We start from the raw sequence: 18,626 nt of genomic DNA, 5'->3' as shown, positions 1-18,626 counted from the left end.
AACAGGCGGACAGCAGGGACCCAGAGAGAACGCATGTCAGTTTTGGTCCAGCGTGCCAAAGAAAACTGCTTTTTTCATCCAATCCCACCTGTCATTCACTTCTAGCTGGAGATTTATGGCTTTGGCTAACAGACATCCAGTGTAGTTTTACCACTGCACATGCATAACCTCCAGATAAATTAAAGGTTGAACTTTTTGAAATCAGCACATGACAGAAAAACTTTTGCAAGACTTCTCCTCAAAAACATTTTTTCCCAGGAAAAACGTTTCCTTTATTTTTTCCACCAGAACAAAAGGGGAGATATTATTTTGCATCCTTGCTGATGGTTTAAGGACCCTTCCAGGAGAAAAAGCAAGTAGCTGTAAAAGCAATGCTAAATACTGACAAGCTTATTTTTTCCATTTCCCCCCCTGCAATTACGCTTGCCTGCCTTCGGTTTTTGCTTTGCTACTGCTGCTACTCGAGAGTTTCAAACATTCTTGGCAGGAACTGGGCAATGGCATGCTGATGAGCTTTTCCCCAGAGCAATCCATCACACAGGAGTCGCAATTCAAAAAAGAAATCAAACTGACTAGACAAAGAATTTCAAATACACGGAGTAAAAACTGGAAAGGGCATCTTTCTCCTCTAATATTTTAATTACCGAGATCACAGATTCAGGTTCATAGGGTAAAAACTGGATTTCCAAGTTGGTGGTGTTCCTTTGAAAAGAGTAGGAAGAAAAATGGTGGAAAAGTCACATATGAGGCAACAGACAAAACGAACAGCTGCACTATTTAGCCTAATTTTAGACATGAGTTTCTCTCTGAAGGAAAGCTGCTGGGTTTTTTAATACAGTCTTCATGTAAGACCCTTAATAGGGTCTCATGTAATACTGCTGTAACGTAGTATTCATTGACCAGTGTTCTCAAATGAGACTGCAGAAAAAAACCCAAAGTATTATAAACATACCAAGCTTACGAGAACAGTAAGACACAGCTATGTAACAGAACATTTGATTCTCATGCTTCCCCCAACCCCAGTTTCTAGTATTAAGAACAGGGAAGAGGTTCTGCCTGTTTGTTGAACAGTTGCCTCAGGAAACAGAAGTTGTAGCAGGTAAAAGGAATTAAACTGGACAGTTTTAGGAAACCAGTAAGTATTCTAGCCAAAAAAAAAAAAAGGCCCAAAAGTCAAACATACAACCTTCCAGAAACCACATTTCTGTCTTGCAACCAACAACATGATTACAGGAGACACCATATGTAGAAACCCTCCCCTACCCCAGATAATAAATAAGGACTGACAGAGCATTTCATTTATACTTTGTAAAAGGCAGGTAGGCAAGCCTTGCTAACCCCATTTCACCAAGGACAAAAATACTACAGAACAATCGTGCGGTTTGTCCCAGGCTTCCCAGTAAACTGGTGGTGATAAGGGCAGGGGAAAAAAGCTCCAGCTGAGAGTCAGAATTGAGGCTTACTGTCCTGTATCCTACACATATCCTGCCTGGAAACGTTGGTCACCTCAAAACCGAGCATCAAGGAGATGGTATTTCAGAAAACAAGAGATTTTAAGAGAATCAGGCAACCCCTAGTTTACTGCAGACTATTTGAAAAGCCAGCAAAACCTTCAGTGTCCGCACCAGAATTAACTAGATCTCAACAACAAAATTAAACTAGCGCAATTTTCCTACTTTTTCTAAAACAGACAAGGCCTAAAATCACTCATTCGGAGGCAAACCCTACCCCAGCAAAAGAAGATGTACCACTCTCCTTTTTGTTGGAAAGATCTAGTGCGTACTACACCTCGCGAGCAATTCAAGGGCTCCTAACATTACAATGCCAAGCAAGGAAAAACCCTGCGACACAAGCCAACAGGAGCCAGGTCTCAAATTCCGATTCCAAGATATCGCAGCTCACTGGCAGCACAGAGCCATTTGGTGCCAATTTAGTTTAAAAAAATAAATATATATTTTCAACAACATTTTTCATGCCTCACTTGCTACTAAAGTTGAGATCTAAGTCAACAAAAAATAGCTATTGTATGGCAACAGGCCCAAAAGCATTTTTTAAATTAACATACGATTTTTAAACTGCCTTCACCGAACTTTACAATAGAGGCCTAGAGACGTCCATGCACCTACGGGGAGGTTATCCAACACGTCAATGTTTAATGCAATCCAAAGACATCTCCCGTTACAGGAGACGTCATTTGTTGTAGCGAAAGCGTGTACCATGAGAAATGCCCATCTATTAAAGGGAGGGAAGTCCTTTCTCTTAAGCAGTTTCCCTGAAGTCCCAAGACACTGGGAAAGCCAGCACATTATTAAGAACTGCTACACGCTCTGAGGGGAAGGGGGGTGGAAACAAATACATGATAGAGCTGGAAAAATTGAAAACTACGATCCCTGGCCTGGTTTCTTACAAGCCATTCCCGCAGAAAAACCACAGATTTCTCATCCCACACACTGTAAAACAGCCATTCTGATCTCTTGATCCTGCTCCACATTCTCCAGCTATAAAGGTCAATCAGAAAAAAATGTTAAGTCCTCTGGCACAGTCCCGACAGACACGGAGCACGCCTGCTTTCACAGGGGCTCTCACTCGGCACCACCTTCCTGCGACCGGCCAGCAAGCCAAGGTGTCCGTGAGGGCTACAGGCTGGGGTCTACCTCTGTGCAAGTGACCATACTCTCGTTTTATTACAGGAAATATTCCACCAAAACAACTTTCATGCCAGAAATTACTTTGCCTTTCTTGATGAGCAATGTGATGAAACTATGGCATCACTCATAAATCCTAAAAAGTGTCAAGAATTAAAGGCACTTCTCCTTTCTGCGTAGTCCTGCTTCCCGTCCCCAAAACCTCAGGTTTACTATCCCAAGGATTCCCGAGTGGAGAAACCCCCCACTCGTCCCACATCATCTTCTCCAAGCCTGCACCAAGAGATGCTTTTCTTCCTAGTGTTTGGTCAGATGAATTACATTCTCCTTTCGCTCTCCCAGAGTTTCTCAGAAGTTAGGTGGTAAGTACCCACCCTGTTCATCACTGTACAAGACAAAGAAAAGACACAAAGCTTTAAATTATCCCAATCTAGGGAATTTAACAGAGTACACAGCGAAAGGAGACTGTAATTTAGGACTGGAGTATTATTAATCAAGCATTTCTTGTGGGCAGCACAGATGACATGTGGAAGCTTTTTTCATCGTGCTAGGTAAGTCTCTTCTTTTCTTTTTCCAGCAGAAAAAAAAAGTGAATTGTCAGTTTGAGTCCAATAATCCTTGGCACAAAAACGTTGGGGGGGGGGGTTGTTTGGTTTTTGGGATGGGGGGGTTGTTGGTTTACTTTTTGTATACAGTATTTGTATTACCTAAAGTTCAACTAATTCTCAGAACAACTGTTCATTAATAATTCCAGTTTATAAGACTAGTTACTCAGATATTATTAATACACTATATATCAGCAGCTCGTGGAATCAAGTTAAATTCGTTTTCCAAGACAAAATAAGCTTCTTTACAAATTCATATCAGAATACTGACAGTACACTTTTGTCAAATATGTGCTGTAGTAAAATACCTGCTTGAAAAGTTCAATCTGACACCATATTTTAGCCCACATTTTATCTAAATTGAAATTTTTCAGGATACAAAAAGTACCTTCAAGTAAACACCCTCACGTCCGTGACATCTGTCCGAACGTATTGCAGGTATACATAAACATATTCCTGAGGAGCTGAAATCTCCACTGAGGATAATCGAATACTCGCTACCAGTTACCATTGGACAGTTTGATGACCACAGCAGAGATAAGATCCACTCTCTTAGAGAGCACTATTTCAATCTGACAGAAAAGACAATTAAGTAATTCAAGACGCTGAAGGAGACATTGCCTTCGGTAATCAAGGAACAAAAATTAAGCGGTTTTCAGATCGACACAAGAGAAACACTGAGCAAGAAGGGTAACTCTGGAGGCTGCAAGCCACACTACGCAGTATCAAACGTCTCTGACCCAGGGCCTGAAGTTAGAGCAAAGTACACAGAATGAAAAGGGAAGTCTGTCCGTCCTGCACGAGGCCACGACAGGCCTTGGAGACTCATGTCTAAACACAGAAAGTAACCTGGGTTTAATCAAGGTTTCCAGATATTAGATACCAGCACCTCTTTTCCCCTGTATCTAAAATGTCTGATGCGTACGCTGCACTGCTTTCTTCTCTGCATCCATATTTCCAGCAAACAGGTAATTCTACACATACAACAATAAATTTAATTCTCCGGCTCGTTTTTCCTATTCGCACTCCTCTGAAAAGCCAAGACTTGTGACACTGCTGAGCCTGACCACAAGCAGCATCTGAATGTCTGTAACGTCCCTTTATTTATGGGGGGAAGGAGACACATCAGTGCCTACTCTAAGTCAAAACGTGCCCTAAGACATACAGCTAGAGGCTCAGGCCTGTCCTATATTAAAGCTCTATTGAACGTAAATTGATAATTCACCATTTTCAGTGCTTCAACCGCAAGTTTGGTTTTGGTTGTGTTCTTGTTTGGTTTTTTCCCTTCTTAAGGCTGTAACATACCCCCAAAACCCCCACGTTCTCCATCTAATAAAGAATCCAAACAGTCCCAGTTTTGAAAAGGGCCAAAATTAGCCAGGAACAAACGCATCCTCAGATCCATCAAAGAAATCATTTATACCAAAGGGAAAGTCACATAACCAAAATAAACAGCAAGCCTATTGTGCAGAGCAGCCCTGCCACTGTTCCGACAACACAGACTCTATTCCAGGCTGCATAAAACATCACAAGCAAAATAAACCCAAGGTACAAACAAAATGCCATCGCCTCCTCTTTTGTTTCAGGCACAATGCAACAAGGGCAGGCGGTCTGGGGCTCCGCTCCCGCCGATGCGGGGCTGCCACCCAACCGCCTCAAGGTCACGGCCGGTTCCGGCAAGGGGGGGACGAGGAGGCAGCGAGCGAAGCGGCAGGGCTGCCGTGGGTCCGGGTCTGGCAGAAAAGCCGAGTGTAAAAGTTTATGAGCTCATCAGGATTGTTGTACCATTACATCAGAGGCAATTATAAATGGCCAAGAGCAGGAGATGGGGAGCCAATCAGATCACAGATAGGATGTCAACCTAAGACCAACTGTCTCCTGGCTTTGACAGAAGGATTTTACCTCCATAATTCAAATCCCAAACCAAAGCGATCTGCACTTACTGCTCCCATCGCCGAGCTGTTTACCAGCGCTCCCAGCCACAGGCGCCGGCCGACGGCCCGACGGGCCGCCTGACGGGGAAGATGGCTCCGACCGGCCCGGCCGTGCTGCGGCCGCCCAGGCGGACCTCGCAGGTCCCCGCCGAGGGGTGCGGGCCCCCCGGAGCGGGGTCCGGCGGGGCGGCCGAGGGGAGCCGGGCGGCGGGGCCGGGGCGGCGGCGGGGATGGCGGCGGCGCTGCCGGGGCCACGCGTTGGCCCGGGCGGGCCCGCCCGCAGCCCTGGCCCCCCGCGCCCGGCCTCGCCTGCCCCTCGCCGCCCTCCGCCGGGGGCGGCCGACCTGCTCCCTCGTCGGAGCCCCCGGGGCGGGCCGGGGCCGCGGGGAGGACGGCGGCCGCTCGCCGGGAGCCTCGCACAAAGGCTGGGGAGGGAGGAAGGGAAGGCGGCGAGGCAGCCATTTTAGAGCGAGCGAGCAGACACAGACAATGGCAGCTCCCCGGCAGCGCCGGCCCGGCGGGGGGAACCCGCGGGAGAGGCGCCGTCACCCCCCCCCCGCGCCCCTCGCCCCCCGCCGCCCCCGTCCCGGTCCCGTCCCGGTCCGGTCCCGTCCCCCCCCGGCGCGCCGCCCGCCCGCCCCACACGGCCCCGCCGTTACCTGCTGGCTCCTGCCGAGGGACTGTCCTCCGCCGCCGCTGCTCCCGGGGCTCATGGGCGCGTGGTGGCTCCTCGGCGGGGCCCCGCCGGACGCCGCGGCCCAGCCCTGGCTGTTGCCCCCGCCGTACTGCGAGACCATCTCCGCTGCGGCCGGGCCCTTGGCGGCGGCTCCCCCGTCCTGCGGCCCGCCGCTATAGTCGCCCCCGGGGTACCCCTGGTAGCCGCGGGCGGAGCTGGGGGAGGTGAGGAGCTGGTTGAGGGTGGGGGTGGCCGTGGGCTGCGGGGTGGCGCCCCCTCCTCCTGCGCCGCCGGCGGCCGAGGGCCCCATGACCCCGAAGCGCTGCTGCTGCTGGAAGGCGGCGGCGGCGGGGGACTTGGCGCCGGCGGCCGCCGGAGCGGAGCTCTGCGCGCTGCCCCGGGGAGAGCTCAGGGCGTAGGCCTGGGGGGGAGGCGGGTAGGAGCCGGCGCTGCGCCCGGCCCCGGCCGCATAGTAGGAGTTGTACTGGTGGTTGGGGAAGCCGTGCTCGGCGCCGCCGTGCGAGTTCTGGGGAGGGGGCGGCCCCGCGGGGGCTCCCGCCGGCCCCGGGTAGGACTGCTCCAGGCCCCCGCTCTGCAGCGCTGCCATGCCAGGGCTTTGTTGTCCGCCATGTTGGTGGAAGGCAGCGGCGGCGGCCGCAGCGGCGGCGGCGGCGGCAGCAGCCTGGGCGCCCCGGCCGTAGGGCTGCCCGAAGCCGTAGGCTGGCGGGGGCAAGGCGGCCGGGTGGGAAGGGGGAGGCTGCTGCGGCGGCTGCTGCTGCTGCGGCGCCCCCACCCCGTCGCTGCTGCCGCCGCCACCGGGCGGCTCCGGGAGGTTATTGTTCAGGGTGGCGGCGGCAGCGGCGGGCCTGGGGCCCGGGTTCCCGTTCGAGCTCTTCAGGTCGGACTCGGCCCCTGCGCCCCCTCCGTTGCTCTCGGCCCCGTCCTGCAGCTCCTTCCCCGTGGGGCCCTCGCTCTCCGCCTGCTTCTCGCCGCCGCCGCGCTCCGCCGCCGCCTCACCCCCCGCCTCCTCCGGGGGACAATCCCGCTGCTGCGCCTCCGCTTTCTTCAGCTCGGATGGAGCCGGGGCGCCCAGGCTGCTGGCGGCGGCGGGGGCGACCTGAGCAGCCATGATCCCCCCCCTCCCCACCCAGCCACCCCCCCCGGACCGGTCCCCCCGAGCTGCTCCCTGCCTGGCCGGCCGGCGTGAGGCCTCGCTGCTCTGCTGCTCCCCGCTCAGGCGGCGGCGGGCTCTTCAGGGCAGCGGGGGCTCATTCCCCCCCGGCCTGGTTGGCGAGGCGGGGAGGGCTCCGCTGGGCTGGGCTTCCCGGGGCCTGGCCCCGCTGTACCTCCTCGGTTGCAGCCGGCGGAGAAAGGGGAGGAGGAGGGAGTGGGGGGGAAGGAGGAGGAGGGGGGGACCCGGGACGGGGCTCCCGGTGCGGGAGAGGCGGGAGGGAGGGAGGGGGGACACGGCGGGCGGGCGGGCGCCGTCCCCGGAGCCGGGCCGAGCGGCGGCGGGGCCGGGCTGGGCGAGCCGCGCGGCAGCTCCCGACTCTGGTCCGCCGAGTGGGGCTCACTCCGACACGAGGCTCAGCACTGCCATTTTACCCAGCGCCGCGGCCGCCTGCCAAACCCGGAGCGGAGCGGAGCGCGGCCCGGACGGGAGCCTCCCCCCCGTCACAAAGGAGGAGCGGGCCGGCCCCGGCCGCTGGCGGCTCGGCGCGGCGGAGGCTGCCGCACGCAAAACCCGCAGCGGATCCGCGGAGCCGAGCCCGGCCGCCGAGCCCCGCGCCGGGCGGGCAGCGGCCCGGGGCTGTGAACCCGAGCGAACCGCGGGGGGGGGGGCTGGCGGCGCTGGGGCAGGGGGGCAGCGGGGCAGCGGCCCGGCCCCGCTCGGGGGGCGGCCTCCCTTACCTTGCCGGGGCACTTCCCAGGGCAGCGGGGCGACGTCCTCCAGCGGGAGTCCTCCGGGAGAGTGGCGAGGGCGCAGGGCCGCGTTGCCGGCCGCCGGCTCTGGGCTTTCGGCGGGGAGACGGCCCGTGGGTTAACGAAGCGCCTCTTCTTTGTCCCTAGAAATTCCATTTAGAATTAGCCTTTGCAAACTCTTAGCGGTTGTCATTTCCTCTCCGCTGGTTGTGTCCCTCTGGAAAAGGCGTTGGCGGCGCGCCAAGAACTATAACTGCACACATGGACATCCAAGAAAGTCCGGTTCCCACTCCTGCCAAAGCGACGGCAGTGGGCACTGAACCAGGAACTCCCTCGGGCAGGCTGGATGGGGAGAAACAAAACCACCTGAACGTGTCTAGACACAACACATTGAGCAATGGGACAGGATGCTCTGGCAATTGCAAAGGGTAACGCGGTGCTGAAGCTCCCCAGCTGTCAAGAGGTGAACTGAGAATTGGGCCATGCTCTTCTGCAACTGTTTCAGACCCAGATTCCCACCTCCTCCATCCCCGTGGCCCTTCCCGGAGCAGGAAGAGGGAGGAGAGAAACATACCTGGAACTCTGTCCCGGACACGGCCTGCCCTATGCCAGCAGGTTCTGTAGTTGCGTATTTTACTTCGAATGGTACGGGTCTGCAGCAGAGCGTGGAAGATACGAAAAGATGAGTTATTTGGATCATAAAAACCAAGCTCTCAGAAATTAGGGCACAGTTGCCTAGTAAAAATGGCGGTCATGGTACGGTTTAGAGCTGGGTCCCATGTACTGACTCTGGGCAGGTGTCTCTTCTGGAATATGGAAATATTTGGAAAAGTGAAGTTTAAGTAAATACAACTTTAAGGAGAGAGAAAACATCAGAAAACAATGGGTGGAGACTCAAAAGACGCTTCTGAGGTCTGAGACGGCCATTTTAGAACATCACCTCAAAACAAAAAACGGGGCAGAAGTTAACGCCTATTAACCAGCTGTGCAGTGAAGAAAGCACAGGGCTTGGCCCGAGTCTAACCATCAAGGGGACACACCACAAGAAATCCCATTTTAACAGCACTGATGACAGTGGGGAAACCTGAGTCCAGAGCAAGAGGCAAGGCAACGCGTAGAAGGGCTGAATCACTGCCAGCGCTGTATGCCTGTTATGGATGGAGTGAAGATTTTGGTGTCTACTGCTGTGAACTCAACCCTCACAGTCATTATAAAACTTATAATATAAAATATTTATCATCTAGAATGCAGGTGGCGGAACAAAGGGGTTTATTCCAAAGCTGGGAAGTGGGAGGGGAGGCGGGACAGGGTAATAAATAGCAAAATTTTAAATGTATTCTAGAGCAATAAACTGCCCTGCAGGCTCCCGAACAAAGACAGCTTTGCCATTTTACAGTCTTTACAGTTGACTGTGCAACGTGGAGCAGATTCCACCTCAGCAAATTGGTCAGTCGGTCTTTCTCCACAGCTGTAAACTACTAGAAAGAAAAGGGTCATAAATGATGACATCGGTATTGTGGTAGTACTCAAAGGCCTTCATGAAGGCTGGAGCCCCAGTACGGTGCTAGAATCTCACAAGGGAGGCTCTGTGGCTTTGCTGATATCTGTGTGGACCACAGAGCAGCAAAACCACCAAGATACTCTTCTTCAGAAGAGTTTGAAAACTGTAGAACGTGCTAGAACAAAAAGTTGAGCTACATGCTCTCTTCAGAGGAGCCTCTGTTATTTGATCAAACCCTGGCTTCTAGAAAGACAAAGAAGCAGAGGGGGAAACTCCTTCAACACATGAAGCTAGACTCTCACAAGTGAGGCCCTGTGGCTTTACTGATGTCTATGGTGGGCTATAGCGCACCACAGCACCAAAATACACTTCTTCAGATGTTTCATTTACCCTAAACTTAAAAAAAAAACCAAACCAGAGAGAATTCTGCCATTTAGTCCCAGAATCATCTCGAGCAACCATCTCCCCAACTCGGAAGCTACAGTCTACTTCAGGAAGCAAAGCCATCCAACTGAGCACCGCCAAAAGTTTAATGAACACAGTTCGGGAGCTTAGGTTGCAGCTCAGGTGCATCCAGATAAAGACTCCATGCTCGCAACCTCTCTACGTGTGTCAGCCTTTTGGAATCCTCTTCAAAGAGCACTATGGCAGACTATGAAACCTGGTGTTGATTGTAATGTGAAAAGCAGACTGGATTCCCCAGCCACCCACACAATAAGGAGACACTCACTTTACCAAATGTTTGTGAAAGCTGAAGCAGATTTTGGAATATGCCTCATCAATGAGGCCCTGGCACGTTACTAAATACTAAGGCATTCGATGAAATTCCAACTATGGGGTTTGGGAAGCAGATGACAGTACAGTTCTTAACATTTCCACCTAATAGCTGAAAATCCTCCTGCCAGTCACGTCATCCTGTGTTGTAACTACCGTCTTTCCAGCTCCGCAGAACCGGACGAGACTTTTCATTGCAACGCATCGACACTCTTTTCTCAGCCTGAGTGATCCCTGCTAAGTAGCATGCAGCACTCGTCTCTTCCCCATCTCCCTAAGTGCTGAGCATGCTTTCCTCCACAACAGGCTCAGCCCCTGGCTGCTCAGATAGGCTGGGGAACCAGCTCGGCGCTCTCACATGGCACTGCAGGCCACCACCGCTAGGCTGGCTCCTCCTGAGTGGAAGTCTCCTTCATGAAGGTGGCCATGCCATTTAACCCAACACTAAGGCAGTTTAGGAAACCTGGTCTAGATTAGAGTATTAGAAACAGGAGTAGTGTCTCTCCCCCCCCCCCCCGAAAAAAAAAAAGGCTTTGCCAACTGTGTGATGGCAAATATGGACTGAATCGTTGACATGGAAACCGGACTAAAGTCAGCCCCGCTCCCTCACGCTCACACACACACACACACACACACACAAGTTATCATTATCCCCAGCCTTTCAACTTGCTACAAACATGGACTGGATTATTAGTTCAGGAATTGGGTAGAGTTTCTATAATAAAGTATTAACTAGCGCAACTAAGCTAGAACGAAACGAGCTGAGAAGCGATTGATATAGTTGGGTGAAGAAGGATGCTCTTCCATTTCACTGAAAGGCACAGTATGCTGAGATATGCAGACTGGACCCAAGAACAAGAGACCCATCTATTATAATTCATGGAGCACGCTGCAAAATATGGAATGGAGTGAGGAAAGGTTATCTGCTGTACCTCAGCTTATCCGAGGGTAGTTTTGCTAAAGAAAATTACATTTCCTGTAAATATGTTTATAGTTGCCCAGCCCATGCCCTCCAGTATTTTAACCACTCTCATATCTAGGTTAAGTGTTCTTGGTGCAGCTTCATAACCACTAAGATTATTATTATTTGAATTGTTTGTTTGCTGCGAGTGGCTAACGTGCTGGGCATTGTGCGAGATAATGCTTATTTATCCTCTTTAAAAAAAGTCAAGATACTGTACAATCCACCCTCTCCAGCGCTGACACAATGGCACAGGGGCAGGCAGCGAGAGAGCTCTACACTGCCAGCTGAAGCGGAGTTTCAGCAGAAGGTAACTCTGTCAGTTTGCTGAACGCAGCGGCACAGCTCAAAGGCAGGAGCGGGTTGTACGCGGGATTTCGCCGCTTCCCGCCGTGTGAGCACCGAGGGTTACACAGGGAAGGGACCCAGCCCCTGCCTCGGCCGCGCTGCTGGAGTCTGGTGTTAACATTTGACAGGGAGCTGCAAAACTTCGGATGCGTATTAAGAGAGGAAAAGTGGACTCGGCCTGACTCAAGGAAATGCATTATTTTAGCAGCCCTCGCTAGGAGGAGTAAAAGGCGAAGCGGAGGTTGCGGAGAGGAAGGGACGCGGAGCCGAGCCCGGGGCAGCCGGGGCTGGTGTCAGGCGAGTCCGCTGCCCCACGGCCGCTGCCCCGCGCCCTCCGCCATCGCCCGCCTAAGCCATCCCCGGCGCGGTGGAAGTGGCACGGGAGCAAGTTTTGGGGCACACGTGTGGGGATTTGGGGCTAATCGAGGAGAGCGGCTCTCACCCGTCAATGAAAATAAGGCTGGAGCTGGAATTTAGTAATTCCAGAGAGAATTGAGAGATGCTCGGAAAGGGGACAACTCGGGGAGGAGAACAAGAATAAAGTGCAGGGAAGGAGCAAACCGCATGTATTTTATACACGCGGGGGTGCACACCAGCCTCCACAGCCGCCCTCGGACACCAGCTCTCTGGTGCTGACCGCTCGGAGAAGGAAGAGTAAATCTACTTAAAAAAAAAAAAAAAAAAAAAAAAAAAAAGGCAACAAAAATCAAACAAAACGCGGACCGGAGTTTCTAAAAACCCCTGCACTGGATCAGGAACCAACCGTCTAATTCCCTACTGAATCCCACCAGATTTGGGACCTGTCGTGTGGGCTCGCTGAGCAACCGCGTTACACTGCAACCCCCCCTCGGAAGAGTTAAAAGAAAGGCTTTTAAAGCTGCGAAAAGAGAAAGACCTCAACTCTGGGCCCGGATTTTCCCAGTGAAGCAAAACTATTATTCTGTTTCAAGTACTTGGGAACTGGCAATGCCGTGCAGGGAGGTGAAATCAGCAGCGGGTTCGCCTGCATGCAGAAAGCTACCGGCTCCCAGCGAGCTGTCCCCTCTGTGTTTCTCCCACCCTCAGCTGCTCTTTTCAAGTGGAGTGTAAAAAAAATATTCACTCCCGTGAAATTCTGCCCTCCTAAAGTGTATTTTTAGAGAAGTTTGAGTTCAGGCGTCACGACTGGGGCAGGGGGGGGGTTTGCTGCGGGAGAGGCAGGCGCCGAGAAAGCAGGTTTTTTTCACCCTTTCATAAAGCTCTCGCACTGCCATTTTACCGAGGCAGGGAGGGAGCGAGCGAGGGAGGGAGAGCAGAGCGACAGACAGCGCTTGCAAGGAAGTTTCTCACGGCAACTGCGGGCTGGATCTGGAACGGAGCCTTTTGTTCCCGGCAAGTTCAGCAGGAGAGAGAGAGTTGGAGTCTGCTGAAGAGAAAAACCAGCGGAGAAATAAAATGGAGGGAAGTAGGAAGAGAGGAGAGAGCGAGCGTGCTGGGCTGAGATTAACTGCAAAAGCAGCGAGCTCGGGCACTCTCCGCAGCACGGCGTTTATTTAGAAAGTTGCTGTGGTAGCCTCGGGCAGAAATCCCTTGTTAAGTGCATGGGAATGAGTGAAAGACCCAAGGACAGGCATTGCTGTGCAGGAAGTGGAATTTTCCGAGGGGTTCACATCCTTCGGTGCTTTTTTTGCCAAGATTTTATCTCCTTGCTCGATGAAGGGTGCCTCCTAGAGACATCAGGAAAAAGGCCTTAAAGATGAGGCGTGCTCTAGGTCTGTTTAAACCAAATAATTAAAGGTAGGGGACACCTTCCCTTAGAAATTACAGGGAGGTCTGAAGACCAGATGCAACTTTGGGTGCTCCCCTCCCTCCCCGCGCCCCGTTTCCCTTTCTCCCCCGTGCATTATGACCATGATCTCTGAATGGGGTGAAGACGACTTAAAAAAAGCTTCCTTCCCCCCCCCCCCCCCCCCCCCCGATTTAATGCTTATACACATATCCAATATATTCTACATTCACATAAACGGTTGGGTTTGCCTCCCGGTACACACTGCTAATTCTTCACACCAAAACCACACGTTGTTTGCATGTATACAGACTCAGAACGCCTAACGCTATAAACTTGTCTGAATTAACCCTCGAATCGCTGACAAAACATCGATCCCTTAAACAGTCACCCGCGAAAGGTGGAGCAGAACTTTAATCCCCTCATGATTTCTACACTTGGTGGTGGGTTCAAAAAGCAAGAGCCTGCTGATGACGAGAGCTAGCTTTTTGCACAAGTTTGGGGTTTAGTGCCGTGTCCTGAAAATACCGCTTGATTAAAAATGTTAATCACCTTCTGTGTTCTCAGCAGAGGCAGGAGAGAAGCGCCTTCGCCCTGCGCAAGGGAGTGCGCGGCGTGGCTGTGACAGCAGCTCGACGAGACACCACGTGGGAAATCCGAGTTCAGGATTTAAACGTGCTTTTCCACTCCGGCCATGAGGGACCGAGAGCCTTGGGGGGGGGGGGGGGAGGATTAAAAAAACCTTTTCGTGCTGCTCAGAAGCGACCTCTGCGGCTGCTCGGGGAGTGAAGTTCAACAGCCCTGAGCTGAGAGCGCAGGGCAGATGCGGCACGGTACCGCCGGCTTCGGGGTCGGGAAAATCAAAAAGCGTACCAAATGGAAAGGGGGGGGACACCCACCGGGGAAGCGCAACTGGCTGAAAAGCGTTATTCTGCGCTTTGTAATGAGGAGTCACACCCCAGCGATCGGAACTCGCTCTGAAGCGGCTGTTTTAACGTGTGGCTAAACACAATGCTAGTCCGCAGGGTGCGCAATTACAGAGTCATGTGCGCGATCTCCAGGTGCTGGAGACATCTAGCGCCAGATTTTCAAAGGCGCCCGGTGCCCGACACGCTGAGCTCTGAAAATATCCCGGCATCGGCGGGGGCTGCCGGGAGGCTCGGAGCCCCCCGGGGAGCCGCTCCCGGCCCGGCCCGGCCCGGCCCGGGGTGCGAGCCCTGCGCCGCCGGGCTTCACCGACCTGACCGGCGGCTTCGGTCTGCCCGGGTCCGATACGGGATGGTGCAGTGGGGGCGGGATGGCTCGGGCGGAGGGAGCATCAGCAGTCACGGCCGGGTCGCCACACTTGCATCTTCGTGACTTCCTTCGGGAGCGTTTAATAAAATCGCCTCGCCATCGGGGACCTCTCAAAGGCCTGTAAAAGTTTAATAGGGAAGTGTCATAAGGCATCACACAGGAATTTCAGTTCGTCGCATTTTTTTAGGGTGGCATTAACTTTTACATATTTGTGAGTAATTAACAGCGTGGCTGTTAAAAGACTTGAAGACAACCCCCCCCTCCTTTCTCTCCTTTTCTAAAATGGTGCAAATCCGGTTTACCTCTGACATGGCACCTCCCCAGGACAGAGGTGAGGTGAAAAGTACAAGCACCACGGTTTGTCCGTGTGTGCGGGAAAACATATTAAACCCTACATATTAATGAACATGTCCATTCAAATAAATACTATTTTGCTGTGGTTATTTTTGGTTGTTCGCTCCCCCCCCCCCAACTTTGTTTTACTAAAGCAGGGAAACATATACAGAAACCTTGCCTGCAGTAGATGCCTTTTTTTTTTTTTTTTTTTTTTAAACGGAGCCCAGATGCTGGTCAGGATTAAGGTTACACCAAACACATTCTACATTGCCATTTTCCAAACAGAATGAAGCAGATGGAAAAGATGGAAGAGGATAAGGCAGGAACGGAGCACCACTGAAAACTGCAAGCCCTGCACTAACGCTGGAGAGGAGTGAGCTCGGATGCCAGGAGAGACAGAAAGAAACCAGGCGTATCGACTCTGCATATTGCATTCCTCACATTTAAAATAAGTATTTTTAATTAAACAGCTGTCAGAATTTGTGCTTTGAACCTTATATTTAAAACGGGAAAAGAAAATTCAGCTGCAACTGCTCGCTGTAGTCTCCTTAGGGCTCAGTCCTAGAAGATGCAAAAGCCACTGGCCTCAGGCCATCAGAGTACTTAAGTATATGCGTAATTTTAAACATCAGCAGTCCCGGTGATTTTAAGCATATACTCCCTTAAAGTTAACCATGTACTCAGCACTTTGCAGGATCCGCCCATAATACTCATACCAGCTCCTAGCTCAAGAAAATGAGTATCCGTACATCCGAGAAAACAAAGACAATCTTCTTTTGAAAAGGGCCAAAGATTTTTTGATTTCTAAAAGACACCAGTTCATCAGTACTGGGAACTCAGATCACACTGATATAAAATCTCCAGGGGAAGCTAGCTGAATCCATGGTTATTTGTAAAATACCACCATTTGGCAAATTCATTCTAGTATTTTAGGTGAAATTCTACAATAGCTTAGTTTGTTCAGCACTGTGACTCAATCATATGATGCGCTTTGAAAATCTCTTGCCAAAATTGATTTTAAGAGCTTTCTGTAGATATTATATAGGCGCACACACAATACAGAGAAAGAACACGCAAACTATTAAATATTCATGCTATGGGGAGAACACTTAGTAATGTCCCTTCATTTCAGATGTACAAAGGCAGGCGCAAATAACTGATAGAAAATTTAATAAAACAAAGCAATTGCAATATTCCACATAAACAAGGTGTTGAACCAGCTTTGAAACATTTGACCATGAAAGAGCCAGACAGAAATTCTACTTCTCTACCTTTCAACAGTCATCCATAAATGGGTATTTCAAAATCTTAATTCTGTAATCTAACCCACATGGGGAGCTTTAGGACTTTACACACGCACAGAAGTCTGCGCGCAGGGATGCGACTGATTTTCTACTCTGCTTTTAAGGCCTCCATCCTGCAATCTTGCTCAAAAGTACGTGGCCTAAAAGTAAGATTCCTAACTTCAGAAGTATGTACCTCAGTGCAATTTACTTGCATTAGAAACAAAAATTTAAGCACATTCAGACCAGCTTCACTGGAACTTTTGGAATTCAGTACTGGAACTGTGAAACAAGGCCATTTTTATCTAACGGTTATCTATGACTTTGAAGGGGCCCACAATCAAACCTTAGCAATATTACTTTTTATAAAGGCTGACGCTATCACACGCGCTTTCAGTAAAACAAAGGCATTGGTCAGAACTGTTCGCTTTCTCTGTAAAACAGAATCCTGAACTCCAGACATACTGAAGAATGATAAAAAAGACATAGTTTTCAAATGTTTATAAAAATATTGAGTATGCCTGGGAAAACAAACCAAAACAAACACAAACAAACAAACCCCAAACATCCAAGGGTTGTTGCTTACATTCCTATCTTCACCTGAGTGAAAAGTGCTCAGAAAGATTCATATTCATTATATGTATTGGTAAGGAGCGTAACTACATACATTATGAAACAAGTATTTAAAAGTATTCTTTTTTCCTACCTTCAGGAAACATGGTTAATGACCGGCTTTTCCAGTGGCATGGGTTCATGTAATAACTGAGAGCACTGCAGTCGTCCCCTATGTAATCCTGCCCCTCCAGATTCACTACCTTCCTATTGTATTGGTTTACTTATTTTGTCTATTCTTAGACTGTATTTTCTTAAGGATTACCTTATACATATGCGTAGAGCAGCCAGCACGCTTTACTTTCTGTTTAAACACAAGAATGATAGCAGTAAATAATGCTGAAGCAGCACGAGGAACATAACTTCTAGATGTCAATGATCAGTGCTGCCAAGGGCTGCAGCAATCCACTGGTAGTTACCAACAGTTGCACAGGATAACGCAGTCCCGGGTTCAGCTATCATGACTTAAGAAGCTGCTTTTTTTTTTTTAAAGGACTTTGCAATACTTCAAAATTCCTAACTTTTTCCTGTATCAATAGCCATGACATGGCATCTTTCTTTAAAAACACAAAACCACCCCCAAAACCCTACCAACAAACAATAGCCAAACAACATGAAGCACTACAGTTGAGTTGTGATGCAAATGAGTGAATTGTTTTCTACCACCTCTAGGGGCACAAAAATAATCTAGAATTGACATCCTACTATGAGGAGAAAGAAAAAACAACAACAACAAAATCAAGCCAAAGACTTGGAAAGTAATGTCCAGACAACTAGAGACTAATTAGCCTGACCTCAGTAAGATGTAAAACTTAAGTTGTTTTTCCCCTGGAGGGGGAAAAGATGTGGAGGAAAATAAACAGATAAAATGCAACATAGGTTTAACAAAGGCAATCATGCCAGACAAATCTGATGTCTGTCTTTGATAAGAAAGCAGATTTTTCTTGGTAAAGGAAAACACAATTGATCTCACCCACCTAAAATTCAGTAAAGCATTTGATCTGGTGCCACATGCGAAAATACAAGTTAAACTGGAAAATATGAAGATTAGTGCAAGAAAAGTTCTGTGGGTAAAAAATGGCTAAAACCCCCATGCTGAATTGTGTTGAAATGGGAACTTTTGGGCTAGAGAGAGAGTGCTTTAAAAGCTCCTCCAGCATTGGTCTCAGAACTGGTGCTATTTATTGCTTTTAAGTTACTTAGCACAAGGAGCTGAAAGAAGAGCGTTAATATAGCTAGTTATTGACAAAATTAAAGAGCATCGATACAGAAGACTGGAATATCCTAAATGAAGAACCGGATGAGGTTCTGGAACAGCACAGGAATCCTGAGGAATGGGCTAGTGGAATGCAGTAATACGATTAATGCAAAGCACAAGGCTGTTCACACAGAGACTAACAGCCAAAATTCTCGTAAACTGGGAATTCATCACAGTTAATAGAGAAGGAGGAAGATGCAGAAGCATTATTTAGTCACAGAAATGACTAAACATCACGAAAATGAAGATGACAAATGTGATCTAAAGACCAGGTAAGGCACATCCAGATCTTATGGCCACTGCTCTCTTGCAGAATTTTGGGTACGGTTTATATTCAAGAATGATACGTGAAAACTAGAATAGTCATAGAAAAGGCTTCCTAAGATGGTTATAAGAGCAAAGAACCTATCATGAGAAAAGACTAAAGTTTTATTTCTGCTAACTCCAACAAAAGAAAGGCTGAGATAGGATAGGGTTAGTTTGTATAGATAGATTATGGCTTGAACACAGGTATTTAAACTAAAGGGTTATGTTGGCACCAAATATATATAAAGGCCTGAGTAAATTTAAGATGAAAACTAGAATAGGATGTCTTCTTATGAGAAAAAATAGATTTTAAAAAATCCTTCTAGTGGGGCTACCAGGCTCAAAGGGACTAACTGTTTTTATGCCGGAGCTTGATGTCCTTATGGACAAAACGAGAGATGAT

At 49.9% G+C, this 18,626-nt stretch overlaps 1 protein-coding gene across 1 annotated transcript in view; it reads right to left on the bottom strand.

Moving 5' to 3' along the window:
- Positions 1-6,989, bottom strand: part of ARID1A (AT-rich interaction domain 1A) — a 61,653-nt gene extending 54,664 nt beyond the window's left edge. Inside the window, exon 1 of the mRNA XM_076357652.1 lies at positions 5,844-6,989. Within this exon, the coding sequence (XP_076213767.1) occupies positions 5,844-6,989 (1,146 nt within the window). The remainder of the gene's footprint in view (positions 1-5,843) is intronic.
- Positions 6,990-18,626: the final 11,637 nt, after the last annotated feature.

This window comes from Aptenodytes patagonicus, chromosome 21 (genome assembly GCF_965638725.1).
Source record: "Aptenodytes patagonicus chromosome 21, bAptPat1.pri.cur, whole genome shotgun sequence".
NCBI lineage: Eukaryota > Metazoa > Chordata > Aves > Sphenisciformes > Spheniscidae > Aptenodytes > Aptenodytes patagonicus.
This window is presented reverse-complemented; position numbering and strand designations above follow the sequence as displayed.